Source organism: Watersipora subatra, chromosome 1 (assembly GCF_963576615.1).
Source record: "Watersipora subatra chromosome 1, tzWatSuba1.1, whole genome shotgun sequence".
NCBI classification, from domain to species: Eukaryota; Metazoa; Bryozoa; class Gymnolaemata; order Cheilostomatida; family Watersiporidae; genus Watersipora; species Watersipora subatra.
Genome location: NC_088708.1, coordinates 52837186 through 52858806, shown reverse-complemented (window position 1 = coordinate 52858806; position 21621 = coordinate 52837186). Strand labels below are relative to the sequence as shown.

General features: G+C 35.0%; 1 protein-coding gene across 1 annotated transcript in view; it reads left to right on the top strand.

The window, feature by feature from the left end:
- LOC137400271 (mitogen-activated protein kinase kinase kinase 3-like) overlaps positions 1-21621 on the top strand; it is a 42002-nt gene that overhangs the window by 4515 nt on the left and 15866 nt on the right. The window contains exons 3-6 of the mRNA XM_068086602.1: positions 3926-3971; positions 16062-16165; positions 18915-19055; positions 20508-20618. Of these exons, the coding sequence (XP_067942703.1) occupies positions 3968-3971; positions 16062-16165; positions 18915-19055; positions 20508-20618 (360 nt within the window). The 5' untranslated portion in view covers positions 3926-3967. The remainder of the gene's footprint in view (positions 1-3925; positions 3972-16061; positions 16166-18914; positions 19056-20507; positions 20619-21621) is intronic.

Genomic DNA, 21621 nt, shown 5'->3' with positions numbered 1-21621 from the left:
TGCTCCTGTGTCAAACCCCATGCACAAATGGTCACAATATACTTAGTTCAAGGATAAATCTAATTGGGAATAAAGTGCCATACATGCAGCAGAGAGGGAATAAATCTTAATAATGAAATTTTAAAAGGTAGCTAAAAAATTTTTTTATATTATTTAATAAATATTTTGATGGTAAAATATAATAAATTCAGATACTGTATGTAAGACATGTATGTCATAGTCAGCAAGTTTTTAAATGTCCTATATATTGTATGCATGTTTTGCATTATTGCAACATGAAAATGTTTAATTTCCGGTTTGGCCTTAGAGTGTCTCATACAAATAGTATTATATTATTATTAGTAGGAATGCTTGGAGCATTTGAACCGCAATCAAGTTTTGTCAATTTGAGTCTTGAGACATCCTGGCAATTAGATCACCTCAATCATAAAAACAATCTCAAATCATAGAAAATACAAAAAATCATTTTGTATAAGGTCATCTTTAATAAACTAAAAAGCAGTGTCAATATTCACCTTCTCTTTAGCAATATTCTTCTTTAGCATGAGCTAAAGAAGGTACTCAGGCTATAGGATATGCAAGATGTGAATTCGCTCCAAAGGTTTTCGCACTCCCAAAAGTTTTTTGTCATGTCACACTCTCAGCTGTTCATGCGTATCTACTCGCCCACAAGCATGGCATGTAACAATTTTAAATGTCCACCAGTTCTACATGCTAGCCTGTTAATAAAGGAATGCCTCGTGTTTATTAATGTTACCTAAAAGTGTAAGAGGTACTACTCGTCATGCGTGAAGCAAAACGTGCGAGTTGCTTCGCTGTTCGCAATAAGTTTTTCAAGTAGGTAACAAGATTCAGAGGTCATTCTCAACACAATAGACACTACAAATTGACTACAACAATGGAGGCGCTGATGTCAGTATGTAAATATTTATCAAAAATGACAGCTGAGAAGAGTTGTAAGAACTTGCCGGGCTAGTTACTGTAAGCTCTACAAGCGTCTTATGTAACGCTTTCTTCCAATATATACATGTATCACCTAGGCTAGTTTGTTATCCCTAGTTCATAAGAAGATACATGACGATTTTATGGTTATTCGTTAAAAAATATCATAGCAGGGAGTAATGAAAAGCTTATTTCTCAATGACGTCTGACACAGACACCAAGGTCTGTTTTTGTCATTAAATTGTTTCCAGGAAGTCTTCGTAAGCAGCTAAAGCAAGTATTTGTCACGCGTCAAACAATCGCGTCAGCAAGTGTAAATTCGATCAAAAAACTGTCCGATTTCATTTATTGTGGTTTTCAATTGGTGAATGTCTGTTTGAAAGCATGTAGTGTTTAAAAACAAAATGCAAAAAATAATAACGTTTTTATGATGCATTATTTGTTAACTTTCTCCAAATGCTCTGTACTGACAATGTTATTGGCTAGAGCTGCACCCAGTTTTAAGGCTGTGTCATGTGATTCGCTGGCCATTCTTGTTTCATGTCCGTTTCTAATTATTTATTGATTTAGAAATTTGTAACCATTTACCAATTTTGACATCTCTTCACCAGGCTAACTGGCTAAATGACCCAAGATGATATTTAATGTTAAAAAGTGAATAGTATTAACATTGCCGTTACAACATGATTTCTTCGTCGGGAGTCCTAAATTTTCGACCAACAATTTTCTTGCTAGATGCAGATGATGTCCTTTGTATGATGAATTTATGCTTCAGAAAGGGACATGTGTGGATTTTGACACTATAGTTTACATGTCACTGGTCTGTTGCTGTTGATTCTTGTTCCACAATTTCATGCTATGGAAGCATTTTCTACTTGTTTCCAAATACATATGGCATCCTTTCAGTGAAGTATTCTAAATGGAAGATGAAAATGACAGATTATTGTGTAACTCTTAGCTCATGAATTTCATTGTTCTCATTTGGTATTAATTTTATTTCAAATCCGGTATATGAATAATGATACATGAACTTCCGCTATTACTGGTTCATTTTTACATTAGAGTAAGATTAAAGTAAGTCATTTATTTTTAGCTGTATTTGATCCTTCAAGTTATTGTACTTGTGGAATAGAAAGCTTAATTCCAATGGCAACAATATTGAGCAATTTCATATGTGCACTGTTAGAGGCTAAACATACCATCCAAAAGTAACACTAAGCATAACTAACATCAGCCTTTATGTTAATAAAGACGCACATAAAGGCTGAACACCTCATAAATTATGTTGCGGGTTTTATAAATACTTTATATAATTATTTTTGATTAAAATAATGAAGTGCTTTGGTTTTTTTTAAAATCTTCTATAGAATATAAATATCTTACCATTTAGTTTCAGTAAAGTATTTTCAGCAGTAATAAGGGTTTAAACATGATTGCTCCGGTTGAAGTAAAAGCCTGTATGGGTTCTTAAAAAGCTATGTATTTGCAAAGTTTATACATTTTGCAAAATTTTTTACCGCTAGCAACTGTATTTTATTCTGGAGTAATTGTGTAATGCAGTAAGATAAAATCATTCAGCAGGTTCGAACACGAGCGCTAGCACAGGTCAATGACAAATGCAGGTTATTGTCATTGTTTGTAGCGCTGGAAATTTTGGCACTCTTTTTCTTTTATCTAAAGACTTTGCATGACCTTGATATAACCTTATAGTCATGTTGCTAACAAATCTTCTTACTGATACGATTGTGTATGTGTTGTTCAAAGACTTAATCTGTCAAGTTTGTATGTTTGTCCATTATTACAAGCAATATTATATTGTCACTGTAATACTTGGGAAGTCGGTAAAGTTTATTACTGTTCAATTTAATTTGCATTTTATTGCTTTGCTTAAATATTATAAAAACAGCGCATGCAGAATTTAGCTGCATTTAAAGTTGCCAAGTTTTGAGATTATTGCTTTATACGTTTTTATGAAGCATTAAAATGTTCAGCTGGCAGTAATTGAGAATAGCATTGTGTTAAGAGCAGATTGAGGAGGCAATTCTAAATTTGGTGCCGACAAATCTGGATAATTGAAAAGTACTTGCTGCTTAAAGTTGTTAAAATTTTAATCACACCAAGACAACTTTGTCTCATGTTAGGACCGTTCACTGATTTAACCTTTAATAGCTTCATAGTCTGGGGACTGCTATGAAATGAAATCTGTAAGTTTACATAATCAAAAGCAGAATTAACTGGCTAACAAAATCTCTTTTGTCAAGTCTGAAGCACCCTGAGGGCGAAACAAGAGGCGCTGTAAAATGCTAGTTCGGACCTACGAGTGACCTTTTTTCCTCGGCATGTATAGAAATAAATTTATTATTGTGATGTAATATAAATTGTATTTTTAGTAGTCATTTTTAATAATTTTCTTTTTAAAACAATAAGTTGTACTTCTTTGGTTTCAGTGCCTCTCAGAGTTTGTTTTAACGCATACTTTCTAACTACTAGCAAAGCTGCAGGTGAAGGTATCTAGCACTCCTTACACACGGGGATATGCTCGTGTCAGTCACAGTGTCAACATTTGCCAATTCGCCCACGAATTTGTTCGATATTTCTCAAGTGCTCTTCAGTCTTTACTGAATCTGATTCTGGGACTCGCGCAAATAGCTGCATAACTGCATAACTAATATTTACTGCTCATAAGCATCCATTACTATAGGGAAACTACCACAACCCTGAATAATCTAGCCATTCATCGGGATACCAGGGCGCAGCCAAAGTCGCAACGAGACAATGATTTTGTAGCAGGAATTCATCAACTGGGCAGGGCAAGTGTTGGTCAGGTGCGGTGGACGCCGACATTTATAAAGTCAACTAGCCTATTTTGGCGTCAATATTTTTACAACTACTTTTAATGTGTAGGAATAAATTATGGATACCTTGCGATGTTTCAAATTTGTCATCTGATAATGTTTTAATTAATATTATGAATATTTTGTAGATGAAATGAGATGGATATTGAACCGTGACACTTGTCATCAGCATGGGTAAGTAAGACAGCATGGTTATTATATCATTTGCCCTTTGGCAGTTCTGTTTTGAAAGACCAATGGCTGAATTATTAAAAGCATAGTGCATGTGTATAATTCAACTGGGTCTAGTGGGTATAGCTAGAGAGATCAATGTTTAGTGGTTAACTGGCAGCACACCTTGTTATTGCATTAACAGGAGTAGATAACATTACATATTAGAGTTTGAATGTTTTTGGGAAATCTCGAGCAAATACCAGATTTTATCAACATTTTCAAGTTGTGGAAATGGATAAAGAGATTCGCTATCTTTACAAAATACCAACCAGAAAGAGCTGCAACGCTATATACTTGTATTATAATCAATCATTTATTGAACTAGATTATCCAAAAATTGTCTGTTCAAAATTCTTACTGATGAATGCAGAGCATGCATTAGTAGGTTTTACACACTTATAATTTCCTAGAATAGCTAATTTTTATTCACAATGTTTTGCTTTTCCTATCCTTCGTTTTTTCGTGACGTCATTTTATCGTTGTCGGCCATCTTAATAGACAATTTTATTGTTAAAAACACGAGGCTTTTGCAATGAATTTTTGAAAACGATGCTTTTGTTTGCAATTTTTTTATTGTAGTATCAAAACAACACAAAAAAGTACTATTAAATAAAAGAAGAACGATCGTTTTCTACAAATATGGCGGCTTTTTCATGAACGAGCGCATGTGCAAGCGGCTTGATGACGTCAAAAAAACGATGGATTAGTGTGAAGGGAGAATGTCTAGCTAGTGAACTCGGCAAGATGAGATGCACTAGCCAATTAGTGAAATTCTATGAAGTCTGTTTCACACTATATCGCCGTATGATGGAGTTTTCCTTTCGACGCTCATCGTCGGTTATGTGAACCGTAAATAACAAAAATGAGAACACTACGTCACGGAGTGTTTGCCGATGCAAACGCGGATTGGTTTGTGATAGTGTGAGCATTGTTATCATCGACGATCATTGAAGCATTGTGGCATCAACGTCGAAATATGGTGATATAGTGTGAACCGATTTTAAGCATTGCTTGACAATTAAATGCGGACGTATAAATACAGCGCACACGGTTTTGGTATTTGTGGAAATTGCTTCAACCTTCCGTTCTAATTATCTGCCATGTTGGGTAACCAAAACATGTAGCATAACGACTAGATGGCTAAGAATATTAGAAAAACAGTCAATAGAAGCACTTTTGTTTTGCATTTATGCATTGGCTAACCATCGGCGTTGATGTCGTATATCACACGGCTATGTTTTGCCGAAAAAATGACCTCCTTATGTCACAGCTTAGAGCTTGCGTTGTGAGTATTTTTGTTTCCAACACTGATTATTCGTTCCTCTAGCATCAAGATCGTTGCTGGAAAATGAACTGTCATGATGTTATTGATATAAATGGTTGTTGTAATTTAAAATAGGTATCAGTTAACCTTTAAGGGTTTTAAAGCTAGAGAAGTCAATGTTTAATAGTCCTAATGTTTAGTTTAGCGCACCATGCTATGTGTTCATAGCAACATAAGTTGAACATACATTCTAATGTATTTGTTCAATAAGGTCCACACTGTGTACTGGCACATTTCGGTCAATTTTTAATGATCATCTGAATTTTTCTTTTGCGATGGCAAACATTGCATTAAATATTCTAAAAGTAAAAGCTGTTTCTACACTAACAGCCAATGAGACACGAGCACAGCTAGAGTGTTCCTAAAGTGTTCCGAGAGTGTCAGAGCCTAACGTAGAAGCATGCGTTGAATACACCCATGCATTTGATGCGAGGCCACAGCCTTTGTAGGTACTTCATCTTTCACTGCACAATCTCGAATCCATTCTACACCGACTGCTGTCTCCAAATAACTTTCATTCATGGAAAATTCCATTTGTGTTGTGAAATTAAAGATTCAAACCATTTCCTTCCTACTACAACATCCTCAAACCTCCTCGAACAAGTTTCTTCTGTCGTGTTAAAAAACCTTTAGGTGATATAAATAATGTACGCAACTGTAAATCTCCAAATTGATAGTTTGATAAGTTGTCTTCAGATTGCTTATGATGAAAATATTTCTAAAGAGTAAAGAACATTCTTCATAGTAGAAACTCAGCAACAGTTGATAATATTTCTAGTCTTCAAGTTTTTGGCAACTTCACCCAGACAAACCCGAGGACACCGGGTAATGTGCATGAAAATTACGTGTAATACCAAAAAATTGTGTGTTTTGACTTAATTGTCTTTGGTGTAAAACTCCCTACAATCTTCGCCCGATTTGGTCCTATAGCGGAGCCAGAGCGTAATCGCAAAAAGGAATCGTAAATTGGAAGACTACTCTGTAGAAGTTTTGAGATTTGCTCATCAGCTTTAAAGGGGAAGTGATATGGGAATTTTAGCAACTTCATGCATATATAACATCGTCATACTCGGATTTATGTCAAAACCAATTATGGATTTGCCTCCCTTAGTCTGCCCTTTGTGATATGAGATATGTCGGAGAACTACACATTTTAATTGCTCAGTACGCATTATATTGCATTCATATTTCCATTTTAAATTATGATCATCTTAACTGTACAGTTACGCTCTTTACTCCATCGTGTGTAGCGACAACGGTGAATATTGGAGACAGTTTTAAAGTGTATATGTACGAGATTACTAGTTGATTGCCCGGCGTTGCACGGGTAATAAAAAAGGTTTGTACACAGAAAATTTATTTTCAATCAACATATACAACATTTACCATTCCAAATTTTAAATTAAAGTGTTTATTTCTGTGTTTATTTCTTTGTACTGTATTTATTTTTGTGTTACTGTGTTTATTTCTGTGTACTGTGTTTATTTCTGTGTTCTGTGTTTATTTCTGTGTACTGTGTTTGTTTCTGTGTTCTGTGTTTATTTTTGTGTACTATATTTATTTCTGTGTAATTCATACTTTACCGACTGCAGCACCTACTATAGCTCTATACTGATTGCAATAGTCTTGCTGCCCATGTGAATTTAAGCATTTTTCTTAACATATGGGCATATATTTTGCTTCTGGGATGGCTTAATGCATAACGCTAGATGGAGTGTTGACTGTGAAGCCATGAAAGATTGGCAGATATAATAATTATGTGCACAATCTATTCCATAGTATAGCCAGTTGAACAGCGTAGTGTATTGGATAAATGCCTGTCTGCAAAACTGTAGGTTTCGAGTTCAAATTCAGTTCACAGTGGATTTGTCATAAAATTTCTTAAAATTTATTGCTATAACTAGGACAGATAAAAAGACAAACACTGAGATTTATCAATATAAAATATTAATATGATATATAAATATAAGATATGAAATGTTCTCAAACACACACCAATATTCATTCAAACAATAATAATTTAACAGTATTTCACAAGAATGCAAAGTATTATTTATTTTGCTCTTATGATAATCTAAGCACATGTATTTTAATATTTCACTTTTATAATATACTAGCTGTACCACCCGGTGTTGCCCGGGTAATAAAAAAGTCTTTGGACAGAAAATTTATTTGTATTTAACATATAACAACATTTGCCATTCTGATTTCAAACTACATATCATGAGAAAAGTGTTTTGTGTAATTGAAATAAATTAACAGAGAAAATAAAAACAACTGAAGGTTTTCAAACTTTGTCAAACAACTGTAACTTTCAAACTTCATATCATGAGGAAAATGTTTTGTGCCGGTCAAATAAATTACAAAAAATAAAAAACTATAAAAGGGTTCAGATATAAATGTGAAATAATTAGCAAGAGATAGCTAAATTAAGTCGGTTTTGCTACTATTACAATAAAATATAATTCGGTAATGACCATAGAATTCAGTCGACCATAGAAAATGCATAAGTGCGTCTACGGCAGTGAAAGGGTTAAAAAAGGTTACTGTTCCACCAGAAGGTATCCATCAAAACTTTGAATACGACGATACTATTACCTCTCGGTACTGCTACAAATGTAAAAATGAGATATATATATATATCGTACTTTGTCTGACCGAAAGGAGAAAGAATGTCGAAGCTTTCCACGGTGACGGTATAATTGCCTGCGCGAGGAAAATCGGCCCCGATCCCAGATATAGTAATTGAACCTTACGAAAAATATTTCTTAACAGGGGCATCGTAATGCGTATCCGCATCGGTGAAATAATCAGCGTGTGCTATAGTTATATCTTTAGCCGAAATGCAGACAGATCCACATACGACAACGACATACTTTGAGAAATATATAGCTTATATAGATTTTAATAAAAAAGAGACCGAGTACCTACAGTACTTTGTGTTACTGGAACACTGGGTGAGAAATTTCCATTTCTTCCAGAGAATCCAAAAGTTGTGTCATTTTTTCAGGTGTGGCTTGGTTAGACATTTTGGATAACTTCTTCAAGATATAGTTGTTGGTAGCTGTTTCTATTGTTTTTTCATAATACTGAAAAGAAGCCTGTAGGTTGACTGACATGAAATTGTCAATTGCATTGGATAATTTCAGCGAACAAACTATGTCCATAAATGAGAAAAATCCTGTTTCATGCATAATTTATGAATATGTTGGGCCACAAGTGATGAACCACAGATAGGTGTGTCGGGCTATATGATGAACAACTTAAAAATTAAGGTTGTTTAATATTTGTAGCGCAGTGAAAAATATATTTTTATATGTCTGTTAATAAGTTTAAAAGTAAGTTTAATAAAAACAAAAATTTCACTAATATTAACCCTTTCGCAGACAAGTTTTTTTGGCAATTTTAGACCCCCCCGGGCAGATTAATTTTTCACAAATTGATTTAAAAAAACTCATTGATACACCTTTATTTATGATATTGTATATGCGTATTGTGTTTTTATTATACAGCTAAATACAAATAAACATTTATAAGTCAAATTATTATATAGCCTAAGTGTTTCTCTATCTATAGTAATTTTGGAAGCATTTGCCCTTGCAGAGGCCTACACAACAGTCTTGACATCATGTGCTTATTATTGTTCCTCTATAGCTTTGCCTATAGCCTTTGGAGGACGCCATGACAGTAAAAGAAAGTTGTTGCACTCAGGGAAAATATTCAGAAAGCAGTAACAGAAGCATAAACAGGCTACAAACAAAAATCTCCATTTTATTCAAATACGTTTTTATTTCAGATTTTTCGTTCGTTTAGTATTGCAAAAACGATCGTTTTTTTTCAAAACGGCTAACTTTTTGGTTGCTAACAGAGACCAATATATTTTAGTTTACTATTAGTAAAAAAAATTAAATAAAAAATGCAATAAGCTAACCAGAAATAAATTTATAAAAAATGTTCGCGTGGCGACATAATAGTCGCTATGCCCAGTGGCGTCAGTATCGCGAAACGACAATAATGTCACTCTGCCTGCAAAAGGGTTAAACTTGCTGATTCTTGAGCTACATATATAGTGTATATACATTTACAGGCCTACTATATGCTAGGTGAATTCCCGGCATTGCACAGGTAATAAAAATGTTTTTGCGCAGATTTCTTTTCAATCAACACATACAACATTCACCATTCTAACATTTAAATGAAGATGTTTGTTTATTTCTGTGGGTGTTAAAAGTTTAAAACCTTCATGCTATATCTAGGCATGAATCTATATGTTTGTCTTTTGTCCATATGTTCAATTAAAGCGACAAAATTTTAGGAATGAAAAATCCTCTAGTGTAATGGTTAGTGCGTCAGTCTACGAAACCGGTATTTCCGAGTTCATTTTCAGTACGAAGCGGTCTTTTCGTTCCTAACGCTTGCAAGTGCGCTTATTTTACCGCTAGAACTAGACATACGACAAACCAACAAACAAATTGATAGATAGCGCGATGTAATGGACATAAATTCCTTTACAATACGTATTTAAAAAGTAAGTTGACTGACATCACACCCATCATTATATTCGTAATAGGTTTTTGTCGTAATGAAAATTAGGCTATCTTAAATAAAGTTATTCACAAACCTCTGGCAACGGGAAATGATGTCATAAACATCATAAGGCACTAAGCAGAGTATTAAATGTTTTAGCTAGTGGAGTAAATGGTTGTCTGCATGATTATAACAACAAGACTTTATATTTGTTAATGACCGCGTAACTGCTGTGCACAAATGTTATTATACATCGCTACACCAGGTGTTCACTTGTGATTAAAAAACTGTCAGTTTTCGTGAAGATTTTGGTGAAATGCAGGACTTCATTCCTGTCAAAGCTTCTTCAATGAGCATCCAGCTTGTTTCTCACAGTTTGCACCCAGATTACTATTACGTAAGGAGTCATTTAGTAGAAGGCGATAAAGGAAGCAATAACTGTGGTCCGGATATCATTAGCGAGAACTGTGGCCCGCGTATATCTCATTTCTCAGACTACAAATGTATGTAGTATCGATGGAGAGGTGTACTTTTGGCAATTTGCCAAGACTACTAAAGTTTTGGTATGACGCATTCCAGAGTTAACTGGCATAATATAACGTATCACGTAAATGGAGTAACACAACACGCGGGGAACTATGAAGCTTTTGTCAAAGTGCACACCTGACTTCTTTAACAATTCATCTTCCATGTTAATAGTAATTTATGATCAACGCTACGTTAGCAGTAGGCTGGTGAGGCATGCAGATATTGGTTACCTTTCTTTGCAGTTGAGACAGCTGCGCCTAGGAGTCTATTCTCAATATTTGCATGCCGCAAGTTACTAACCCCAACAGTTGCAATCGGCAATCATTCATAGTTGGCATGAACAGGTGTGGTCACTTACCGAGTCTGTGGGTGAGAGGTGGAATAGGGTTGGGAGAGATATGTGAAAAAAACCATCAGGGATGAGGATTGTGGTATTCAAGTTTAGGTTAATATTTAAGAACTGGGGCAAAAAGTATTCCAAAAATGTAATATTTATGCTTTCATGGCGAGATTTTGAGTGCTAAATATAGAAATTGTAATTAAATCATCACATGTTACAATAGAGTACTGTAAATAAACAGCACAAGAATTTTACTGTAAATATACAGAGTAAATGGCCCTGTAAGTACAGAGTATAAGAATTGCTGTGTAGAGTTCAGTAGTAGTGTAAGTAGTGCATGGATAGTGGCCAGTGCAAGTGGCTATTGTAGATCTGGAATTATTTATTGCTGTTATTACCACATTTATGATAGGTTAATGATCACTGATATCAGGTTCGGTCGTTTAATAATGCAGGGTATTAGCCACAAACGATTTTGGCATCGCTCCTTTCAGATAAATAGTAGACAAAAATAAAGATAGATTTCTCATATTCTTATAAAATACAAATGAAGATGTGCAAATCAGCTGGTACATGAGCCTATAATTAGGCAAATTTTACTCCTTAAAAAAATGCCTCCTTAAAAAATCTTTATTATCGACTAACAAAGAATGCACCGAAAAGTTGTTCAAACGGTAGGTTTGGCTTATTTAGTTTGCAAAAATTTGTTCAGTCATGACAGACAATCGTAGGTAGCAGATGAAGGTTTCGTTTCCTAATTCAGAAGAAACTCTTCATATTGCAACCATAAATACAAATTCAATCATTTTTGTTTGTCAGGGCTCATAAACAATAGGGATAATGAATGTATTTTGGTGTGTAACACATATTGGCAATATAAATCAGTCGACGTGGTCGTATGTAAACCGTGAAGTACATATTGCATAGGATACATTGCAAAAGCTATTATTAGTGTCAATTTTGTGAGGAATGCGCTGTAAAGTACCTTACAGGTGAAAAATACATGGAAGTTATCTGTTCATAATATTCATAGCAATTTGGAATATGCTGCTGGTAATATAAATTGTATTTTTTAATGTATGTTTTTAATTATGTATGTTTTTAATTATGTATGTTTTTAATGATTTCATGTTTTAAAATTTTAGTCTAGTTTTCGTTACATTATTTTAGAGTTACTTCCTTTTAGTTGTAAATCCAACTTTTTTGTTTCGATACATCCAAAGTTGATTTTAAAATTTACTCTTTGACAATCTGCTAGACAATCAGGACAATATTTCAGTCATAGGTTTATAAACTTCTAGACACGCCTATTACGATTACGTTAGGGTCAGTCGCTGTGTCAACACCGATAGATCAACCTACAAGTTTGCTCAATATTTCTTCAGTTTGTGTCAGCCGTAAAGCCTGGTTCCCATATCGATTGCTAGACTCCGGCGGTAACACTCGCAGTAAAACGCTTGCGACGCTAGGCTCTGCGGGATATGTTCACATAAAACCACATCGTTAATAATATTGTAAACATAATTGCGTAATCAAATAAAATTTTCGCTCGCCATGCCATTCCTATAATGGTGACCTTTACCCGTACAGTGCATTTCGGGAATGTTTTGCCTGCGGCCGTTTGCGAAATTTGAACATGCGCAAGCTCTTGCGTTGACCGCCGGCATCCACCGGCAGTGCACTGCGATCCGCGGCGTGTAGGTTCCCATTCTACCGCAATAGCCTGCGGTGCTGTCGCCGGTGCTTTCCGGCGTATATGGGAACCGGGCTTAAGGCTGCTCATCGCAATGATTAACGTGGTGTATGACTCATTATAAAGTATAGAATCAATGGTTAAATTATATTGTTATTTGCCGAAAAGTTAGAAACATTTTAAAGATGTGATTGCGTCCAATTTTAGTTGATTTTAACAGAAAGTATCAATTTTTTCTATAATTTGAGATGTTGTTTGTTGTTTTAGGTGATTTCTTGTCAAGATATTTGAAAATTAAAATCGACAAAAAGTGACCGCAGTAAAAACGCTCAGAAAAAAAGATGTGCCCAGACTTGCCCAAAATTTCACTTTAAGCTTTGTTAAACAGTGTACGCTATGAAGAATTTCTTTTATCTCTATTCATGTAAAAAATATGTATGTGGCGTTTGTTACTAGGTGAGAGACTGGGTATTTCTGCACCTATCATTGTTGAGTATTCACTATGTTTCCATGATGCGCATGATTTGCAAATTTGAGCCAATGTGCGAGCTAACCGCATCATGGAAACGGCATAAATCCGCAAGCTAAGCGAGTTTTGCGATTCGCAAAACTTTATCGAATCCATTATGCTTGCGAATAATGGAAACAGCACTTGTGAATGATGCGCATTAAAATACTGATAAAAATCCATGTTAAACATTTTCAATACCTATGTTATCCTTTCTCGATCAAGTTTCGCATGTTTGCGTCGCTAACATGTACGTGGCTAATTATTAACTTATAGCATACAATTCCTTGCCATTGACTCCGGCCATTTTTCAAAAAATGGCCGGAGTCAATCCACACCATGCGAATGTCCACTGAAACGCTTGATTCACACGGTAACTCAACTCCAAATTCACACGGTAACGGAACTTGTGCGTTTCATGCGTGTCATAAAAACATAGTGAATGAGCGAGTTTACATGGCAAGTATAAACTGCAGTGTTAGTTAAATACTCCATTCATCCTTATCTCTCTATATAGTTCTATAGAGATATAAATCGCTAAGAATTCTAAACCTGAAGACCCCTTGACTTTTTTATCAGAAAAGAAACTGACGAAGAGAAATATTAGGTGTCACTAATCTTTTTCTGACAATGACAAGCATTCGCAAAGTTGTACTTAAAAAACTGTACTTGGCCAAATGTAGACGACTATAATTCAGTTAGAAGCATCAAACGTAGCAGAGCAAATTAAATTTAACAGTAAATTTTTGCTATGTAAAAAGAGTTCCAAAAATTCGGTTTTACTGCTACCAGACAATCTAATACGCTTTGCTGTCTAATCATTGAATCATCATGTTTTTGTGATATGATTTATGAGCTATGCTGTCCGCTACATAATCTAACAGGTGTGTACTGTTAAGGAAAAACATTTGCATGTCACAGCAGATCAACATCGACCATTGTTACCTCTTCTTCAGACCTACACCGACCATATTAAATTCGCTATGTACACTCTGTTTAGCTACTCTTACATAATGATTCCATCAAGTTTATTTTCTCTCATGTTCTTGCTGGTCATTAGTATGATCTCTAGTTACAGACGTCACTATATGTAAATACTAACACATCATCGTCTCATTTCGAGTATCACAAGCCAGAAACGCTTTTGTAACTACGCTATTTGACATGTTGGCTATTATTAACAATCGTAAGCTGGCTATTGAAATTACTTTTGAGCGAGCTGACCCATGATGACTGAATTAATGTTTTAAAAAGAGCTCATATTATAGTTAAGTCATATTAAGTAAGTTTTATGTAAGTTAAGGTAAGTTAAGGTAAGTTAAGTTCCACTCCAAACTGCTAATAATTTTCAGTATATAAACAGTAAAATTTAGTTAAAAAGGTAAACATATAAAGATTGTTCTCATTTTTTATATCTACATGTATAACTTATAATAATTATTTCTAGAATGACCCTAAAACATTACATCTTAATATAATCTCTGTTTATGCATTAGTATCACCTCTATATTTTTAAATTATTTGTTTAGTTTATTTACATTGGTTTCAATTATTTATAATGACCTTCACACAGAAAGGCCATGTTTTGGTTCAAGTTACAATTGAAAGCACAGGTTTCTTACAAGAATATTAGAAGTAATAACACGTTGTCAAACGGTTGCGGTAAGATCAGCTCTCCATCATTCACAAAGCTTGCTTAGAACACCATAACAATTCAGGACAAAGATCTGCTAATTTTGCTGCTATTGTTATAACTCACTAGTACTCATTAGTATTCATACTGTGGCAAAGTCTACATATTTATGAAACTCATTACGGACAGACGACATTATTTTAATCAAAAGTAATTTCCTCAAGGAACAGTTTGTAATCATTTGGCATGCTGCTCGGCGAGTAGTATCGCAGTTCGGTAGTAAACACGAATAATTATTTTCTGCATAGTTATATGGACAACGACCTAGCTTATAGACAACTAATTATATAGGCGAATAGTTATATAGACTACTAGTTTATGGATGACTAGTTATATAGACAACTAGTTATATGGAGGACTGGTTATATAGACGACTATTTATATGGAGGACTAGTTATATAGACGACTATTTATATGGATGACCAGTTATACAGTCGACTAGTTATATAGACGACTAGCTATATGGACAACTAGTTATATGGAGGACTAGTTATATAGACGACTATTTATATGGATGGCTAGTTATATAGGCGACTAGTTTTATAGGCGACTAGTTATATAGACGACTAGTTATATGGAGGACTAGTTATACAGATGACTAGTTATATAGACGTTTAGTTATACAGACGATTGGTTATACAGACGATTGGTTATACAGACGATTGGTTATACAGACGACTAGTTATACAGATGACTAGTTTTATAGATGACTAGTCAGTAGTCATATGGACGATTAGTTTATGGACAACTAGTTATATGGACGACTAGTTATATAAACCACTAATTATATTGTCTGCTAGTTATATAGACGACTTGTTATATAGACAACTAGTTATATAGATGATTACTTATTGGGCTAGCTGAAAAATTTTAATGTTACAGGCAGTGCATTATTACTGCCTCATCAACTTTTGTCAAAGTTTGTAGAATTTTGTATAAGACATCCTAAGATATGCCATAAAACTGATCTTCAAATATAATTATCATTGTACCCAAGTTTTTGTATCGGTGTTAAGGAATTCTTGTTTATTGCGTGCTGCTGTATATTAATGCAAACAATGTTGTATCATTGTATTATTCCCAGAGTCAGCAAAGCTTAAAGTTACATGTTTTTGTCTGTTTTTATTGAACCTATTTAATTGTTATCGAAACGGCATATCTTTCATTTTTAAAGGTACCAGAAATATGAAAACAACTATTGTTTCAATATTTCGTCATCTCAGCTCAAATAAAATATTGTGTTGACTGTTCTAAAAATGCATAATTTACAGCACTCGAATGTGTTATCACGTATAGAGCAAACTGAGGAGGGCAAATCTCAAGTGGTTTCACATATACATGTATATGAAAAAGTTGTTATATTGTTTAAAGTTTTAACAGCCGAGTCTCAAGACTGCACAATCGAGATCTTCCCTGACCATTCTTTGCATGTTAATAGCCACTGACATGAAGGATGTCAAGCAGACCTTGACAGAAATAGAAAGGCTGCTTCGACAATCTCAGAGGAGCCAAAATGCAAGCAGGGTTCCTTCGATGTCACAGGTGAGGCATTCGTTTTCATAGGAAGAGTGACGTCATTGTCATCACTCGATTGTCAGATTATACCAAGTCTGGAATATTCATGTTTGTGGTTAAGACTTGAGCTGTCAGATGGAGTGCAGTATTTATCGCATGAATAGTCTTTTTAACTACCACATTTCGCTGGTGTTCCGCAGTCGAACTATCAGGATTGCATAGTAGTTTAAAATGCTCCTCTCTGGACTGATTGAAATTGTATGTTCACATGAGTGCCATTCAAACATCAATATTAATCAGTTTTAAGCAGTAATACGAATTAAAGCAAATCTTGTTTTAGCTACTGCAGAATATATATGATTCACCATTAAACTGCAGTAAGTACTTTTAGATAAAGTGATTATTTTCACTTCATCCTCATAGAGTTCAAGCTTATGGGTCAGGGTGTTTTCTACCTGTTCCCTACCATTCTTTGTTCCTTCGCGTTCTTGTACATTTGCTGATTTTATATGAAGCAAAGAGATGCAAAGTAAGCATACATATTGGATATGTAGCTTTAGCAGCCATGTGTTACAGAAATAAGAACTGCACTGACTCAACCAGTAACAAACAAAACTTCCCAAAATCGTCTCGGTACTGTCAATAATTAGTACGTGATCAAGTAACTGTCAATTTGATGTGAGTCACAAGGCAAGCACATCTGTGATGTCCTCTGTATGGTTTGGCTGTCCATCCTCTAACAAGAGGAACTGCTTAGAGACTCCCTGGCCAGTATCTGACAGCTTTGGCAGATAGCCTGTTGCAATACTTGATGTACTATACGTCTGGTGGCACGATGAAGAGGAAATTCTCTAGTTGAGTGATTGTCAGTATGTGATAAAATTTGAAGCATCCTCAGTTTACGAGTGAATCTGTTGTTCATTTTATTGTTTGATCTGTGACTTTCAATAATGCTTCGAGGGTCTGCTTGAAATACAAGTAGTCTTGCCTTTGATACGCAGCTTCTTCACATTTACGTCTTTATGTAAGATATAAAAGTGTTTCTAGTGGCTAACTTTGAGAAATTTTTCATTCAACTCGCTTGACCATAGTTTGCTGTTTAAATTCACAGTTTTATGTATGAAATCAAATCATGCAAGCATCCTTTAGCCTCGTGACCATCTTTCCAGAGAGTTCCTCGGGCTGATCATGGCCCTAGAGCCTCAGCTTAACTATTATACAATTGGATTAGCATATTTGCTCTTCCAAGATTGAATCACTCCAACGAGATTATAGCATGAGATATGATCAATCATGGACGCTTTCTCACTACTGATACACGCGGCTAGTCAGTGCTCAGTCAGTCATAACTCTCTCTATTGTCCTCCTGTATGTTTGTCTCAATGGCCAGGTCCATCAAATATCGATCACCGCGAGCTCTCGATGTAAAGCTACATAGAATTGTTTTGGCAGGTACAATGATGTAGTGCTTGTCTCAAGACTGCCAGTAATTGAATAGTTTATTTGGCTGCCCACAAGAATCCATTATGTGAATTGATGCGCTTCCATCAGCTTCCATCATCTGCGTATTTTTAAATGTTGGAGGAGATAGTTTAATTTTCATCTTTATGTAACTGCCTTTCAGATGAAATAAAAAATACATTTTATGCATGATGGTTGACATTTTACATCTCAGGGTTCTGTTTTTGCTTTGTTCTTATTACGATGAGGAACTTCTCTGCAAAATCCTACAACATAGAGACCGGTCCCCAAAAATGTGTTTAGATGATGGTTCTCATATACAAAACCTATTTAAAAATTTCTCCGCATCATACATGTGTAAAATATACTATCACATTAAATATATACAGACCTTATCAAGCATGGGTTGCAAGAAAACTCAGATAGCCGCAGTTGAGCCTAAAGCCTAGTTCACACTATATCGCCATTGGTCCACGTTTTCCTTTCTGGCATTCATCGTCGATTATGTGAACCGTAAGCCAATGGCATCGATGAAGCAATGCCGACACGTCGGGAAAGTTTGCGGCTGTCAAACTTTCTCGATATTTCGCCGAGCATCGATGATCGCCTTTCAAATGTGAACCATTTCGGCGATGGTAATTCGCGGTCGCCGATACCGTGATTTATTCATTTCCGTCTATGACTGTTGCTGCAGGACTAGTATTTGATTTGAGTCACGCTAAAATAAAGAGGTTTCTTCGCAAAAATTGAAAAAGATAAATGAGAACACGATGTCACTCACGCAAACACAAATGGGTTTGTGATAATGTGATTATGTGAACATCGCTATCATTGACTATCACCAAAGTATTGTGGAATCAATGCCGAGATACAGCGATATAGTGTAATCCAGTCTTTAGGAAAGGATTAATAAACCTGTTGAAGTCAATCATAAGAGGCTCTCGCGAGGTTTCATTGACAACTAAGGTCTGTTAGAACGCCTTTTCACGGAATCCATATTTCTTTGACAATCTGAAATCAAAGAAGTTTCAAAGTCCAGAAAAGCCACTGATTATGGCTTGAGTTGGTTTGTCTGATAACATTGAACGGTCTCTTCTTAAGGTCGACTGGCTGTTATGGAACAAACTAACATAACGATGAGTAAGATTTACTTAATAGCAGATGCATGCGTTTAGAGACATTCAGAGCGCTGGCAGTTGTGAGTAAATGTCAGAATATATATTTAAGAAATATGTTTATAAGATACCTTTGCACTAAGCATTTGGTATAGCCTTCTCTTTTCCATTTAATAGTCTGTTCTGCTCATGTATTTCAGGAACAGAAGTTTAAACTTACATACAATGGCGAGTCAAGGGTATGCACTCTACCCAAGCCTGTCTACTATGATCAGTTGCTGACTAAAATCAAGGATTATTTTGGTTCATTCAAACATGTCTTTCACCAACAGCGAGGACAAGTATGTATCACGCCAAATTTTCATTGTTGTTTTTTCTCTACTCGATAGTCTGGTTAAAGTTCATTGTTTATGAGATCTCAATAAAGATACCAAGCATAAAACGTTTGGCAATAAAACTGGCTAGTACTGGAGTGTCACTAGTGCGTGATGAACCGGGAGAAAAACATCATTAATCTTGCATATTCAGTTAACATGTCTGTATAAAAAAGGCAGTTTTTATGAAGAACCCCAAAATAAACTGATCAAATGGTAAGACTTGCCAAGAACTTATATCTGTTGCAGCAATAGAATTTCTCATGACAGCCCTATAGTGGGCTACTTAAATGGTAGCGAGCGCATTTACTTTTATTTGTTATAATTCTGCAAAAAAATTCTTTATTTGTGCGACGTGCAAAGGTAGTTTATTGAAAATTACAGTCGCGCAAGTAGTTGAACGTAATCTCATTCAGTTTGCTGATAATAAATTAGTTATGGAATTTCCAACCAGTCGATTTATGATAGGCTTCTCGGGCAAGCACCAGCTCTTGTCGTTTCACCCGTATTTGTCCAAATTGGTAATTTAACATGTGGCTAGTGTAGAAGCGCCTTGAGAGCGGGATGGTCGATTAAAAGCTCTGTCACGCCATCGAACTAGCGATCCATGTCTGGCAGAAAGCCACAATTAATTTAGACATAAAAATTATAATGTATTCTGATTGATTGTCAGAAGGGCCAATATATTATTCTCGTATCGAAGTGGTATCAATTAGCATTGCTGATTGCTTCCATAGCTGCAGCATATAGCCTGCAGGATATAGAGACCAACAAGGCTTTTTTTAACCTTCTAAGATGATATCTGGCAACCGGTAATTGAAAACAATGACTACAACTAGTGATTACCATTCGTATTTGATTCGACATTTCAAAATAAGGAGCAATTTCTAATACATTATAATTCTTTTCATGATTTCGTGGTTGTGAATTTGGATGCATATCTGGTAATTCGGACTATCAGTTTTTATAGATTTTGTTAGTTGCAAAACCTACTCTCTAAAAAATCAGAATTTTTAAAAAGTCAAAACTAATAGTAAATCTTATGATTTAGATGAAGATAAAAATGCTAATAATATATAGACATCATTTTTATGCTGATGTCATCCTGTTACGCAACACCAACACATTTGTTAGGTACAATAAGTGGAACTGCATGTAACTTTACTCCTTCCCCCTTATGTTATTTTGTAATCATTGCTCATGGTCTGGGTTAGCATAAATCACTTCATCATCAATACATGAGAGCCCTCAACCCATCAAATGCATACCAAGTGAGCGCATGGGTAGTTCCTGATATTTCGTAGTGTATAAAAATGCTTAGTCAAGTTTTAAGCGTTTCGATGAATTCAACCTAAGATCGCTTCGAGTTCGCATGACTGGAGAGGCAGACTTATTCAAGTGTCTCCTACATACTTTCAGGTAACAGACCAAGATGACTTGACAGCTATTTTAGATCAGGTCAATGGACAGGGTAACTCCGTCAGACTCATGCTGCAGGATACTCCACAGAAGGTCTCTGGGGCCGACTCGGTAAGCCTGCCTCCTAGACTATTCCATAGAGCATGGGATTTGAGCTTCTTTGAGTTTGACCCTTTTCTGCTATAATTGTCCTTTTAGTCTATGGACATCTGGCCCTACTATAGCGTGAGGTCTATCGCCATATGTGGCCTACCCAGGCAAAGGGTAAGGTCTACCATGTGACTGATGTTCGTACCCCTGAAATATACCATGTAAAATATATATGTTGCATTCGAAATGTCTAATGTGCTATATAATATTATATACTATCCAGTATATCATATTATATATAATATATTATATTGGTATATTATAATTTTATAATATATACAATTATATTATAATATAAGTATAATTATGTTATAATATATATAATACACATTATTATATACTTTCTATATTATATACTATATAGTATATTATATCCAATATAATATACTATATAATGTACAAAATGTATAATACACCACGTTCGATACCACATGAAGTATATGATAACATGTTTGATGTACGAAGAGTGTATCGCTAGAATTAATGTCTGGAAGTATATGATAATATGTTTATTTTTACCTTTATTTTTTTAGTGTAATTAGAAATCCAATTATTTTTACGTCATTTCTAAGATATGTACATATCATTTATTACTTAAATAAATTTATGAAATGTGTTTTATTTATAAGGTATGAATAATTCAGCAGTAGACCTTACGTTATAGTTCTAACAGGAGGTAGACCTCGCTGTATAGTGTGGTAGATCCCATGTTATAATGTGGTAGATCTCGCGCTATAGTAGCACCAGACTTCCACAAATACAGTGTTGTCTGAAATTATGAAACCCCCAATAGTTAATGCTTTTGTTCATCTTGACACCCTCGCTGGAGCCATGTTAATCCATTTAATTCCCACATATTGCACATCAGTTGATGCAGAGATTTCTCCTTGTTTTAGCAAAATAAAGCAAAAACCTTTCAGTCTAATGTTATAATCGAGGAGATGGATTTAGTGTCATCTTGTTA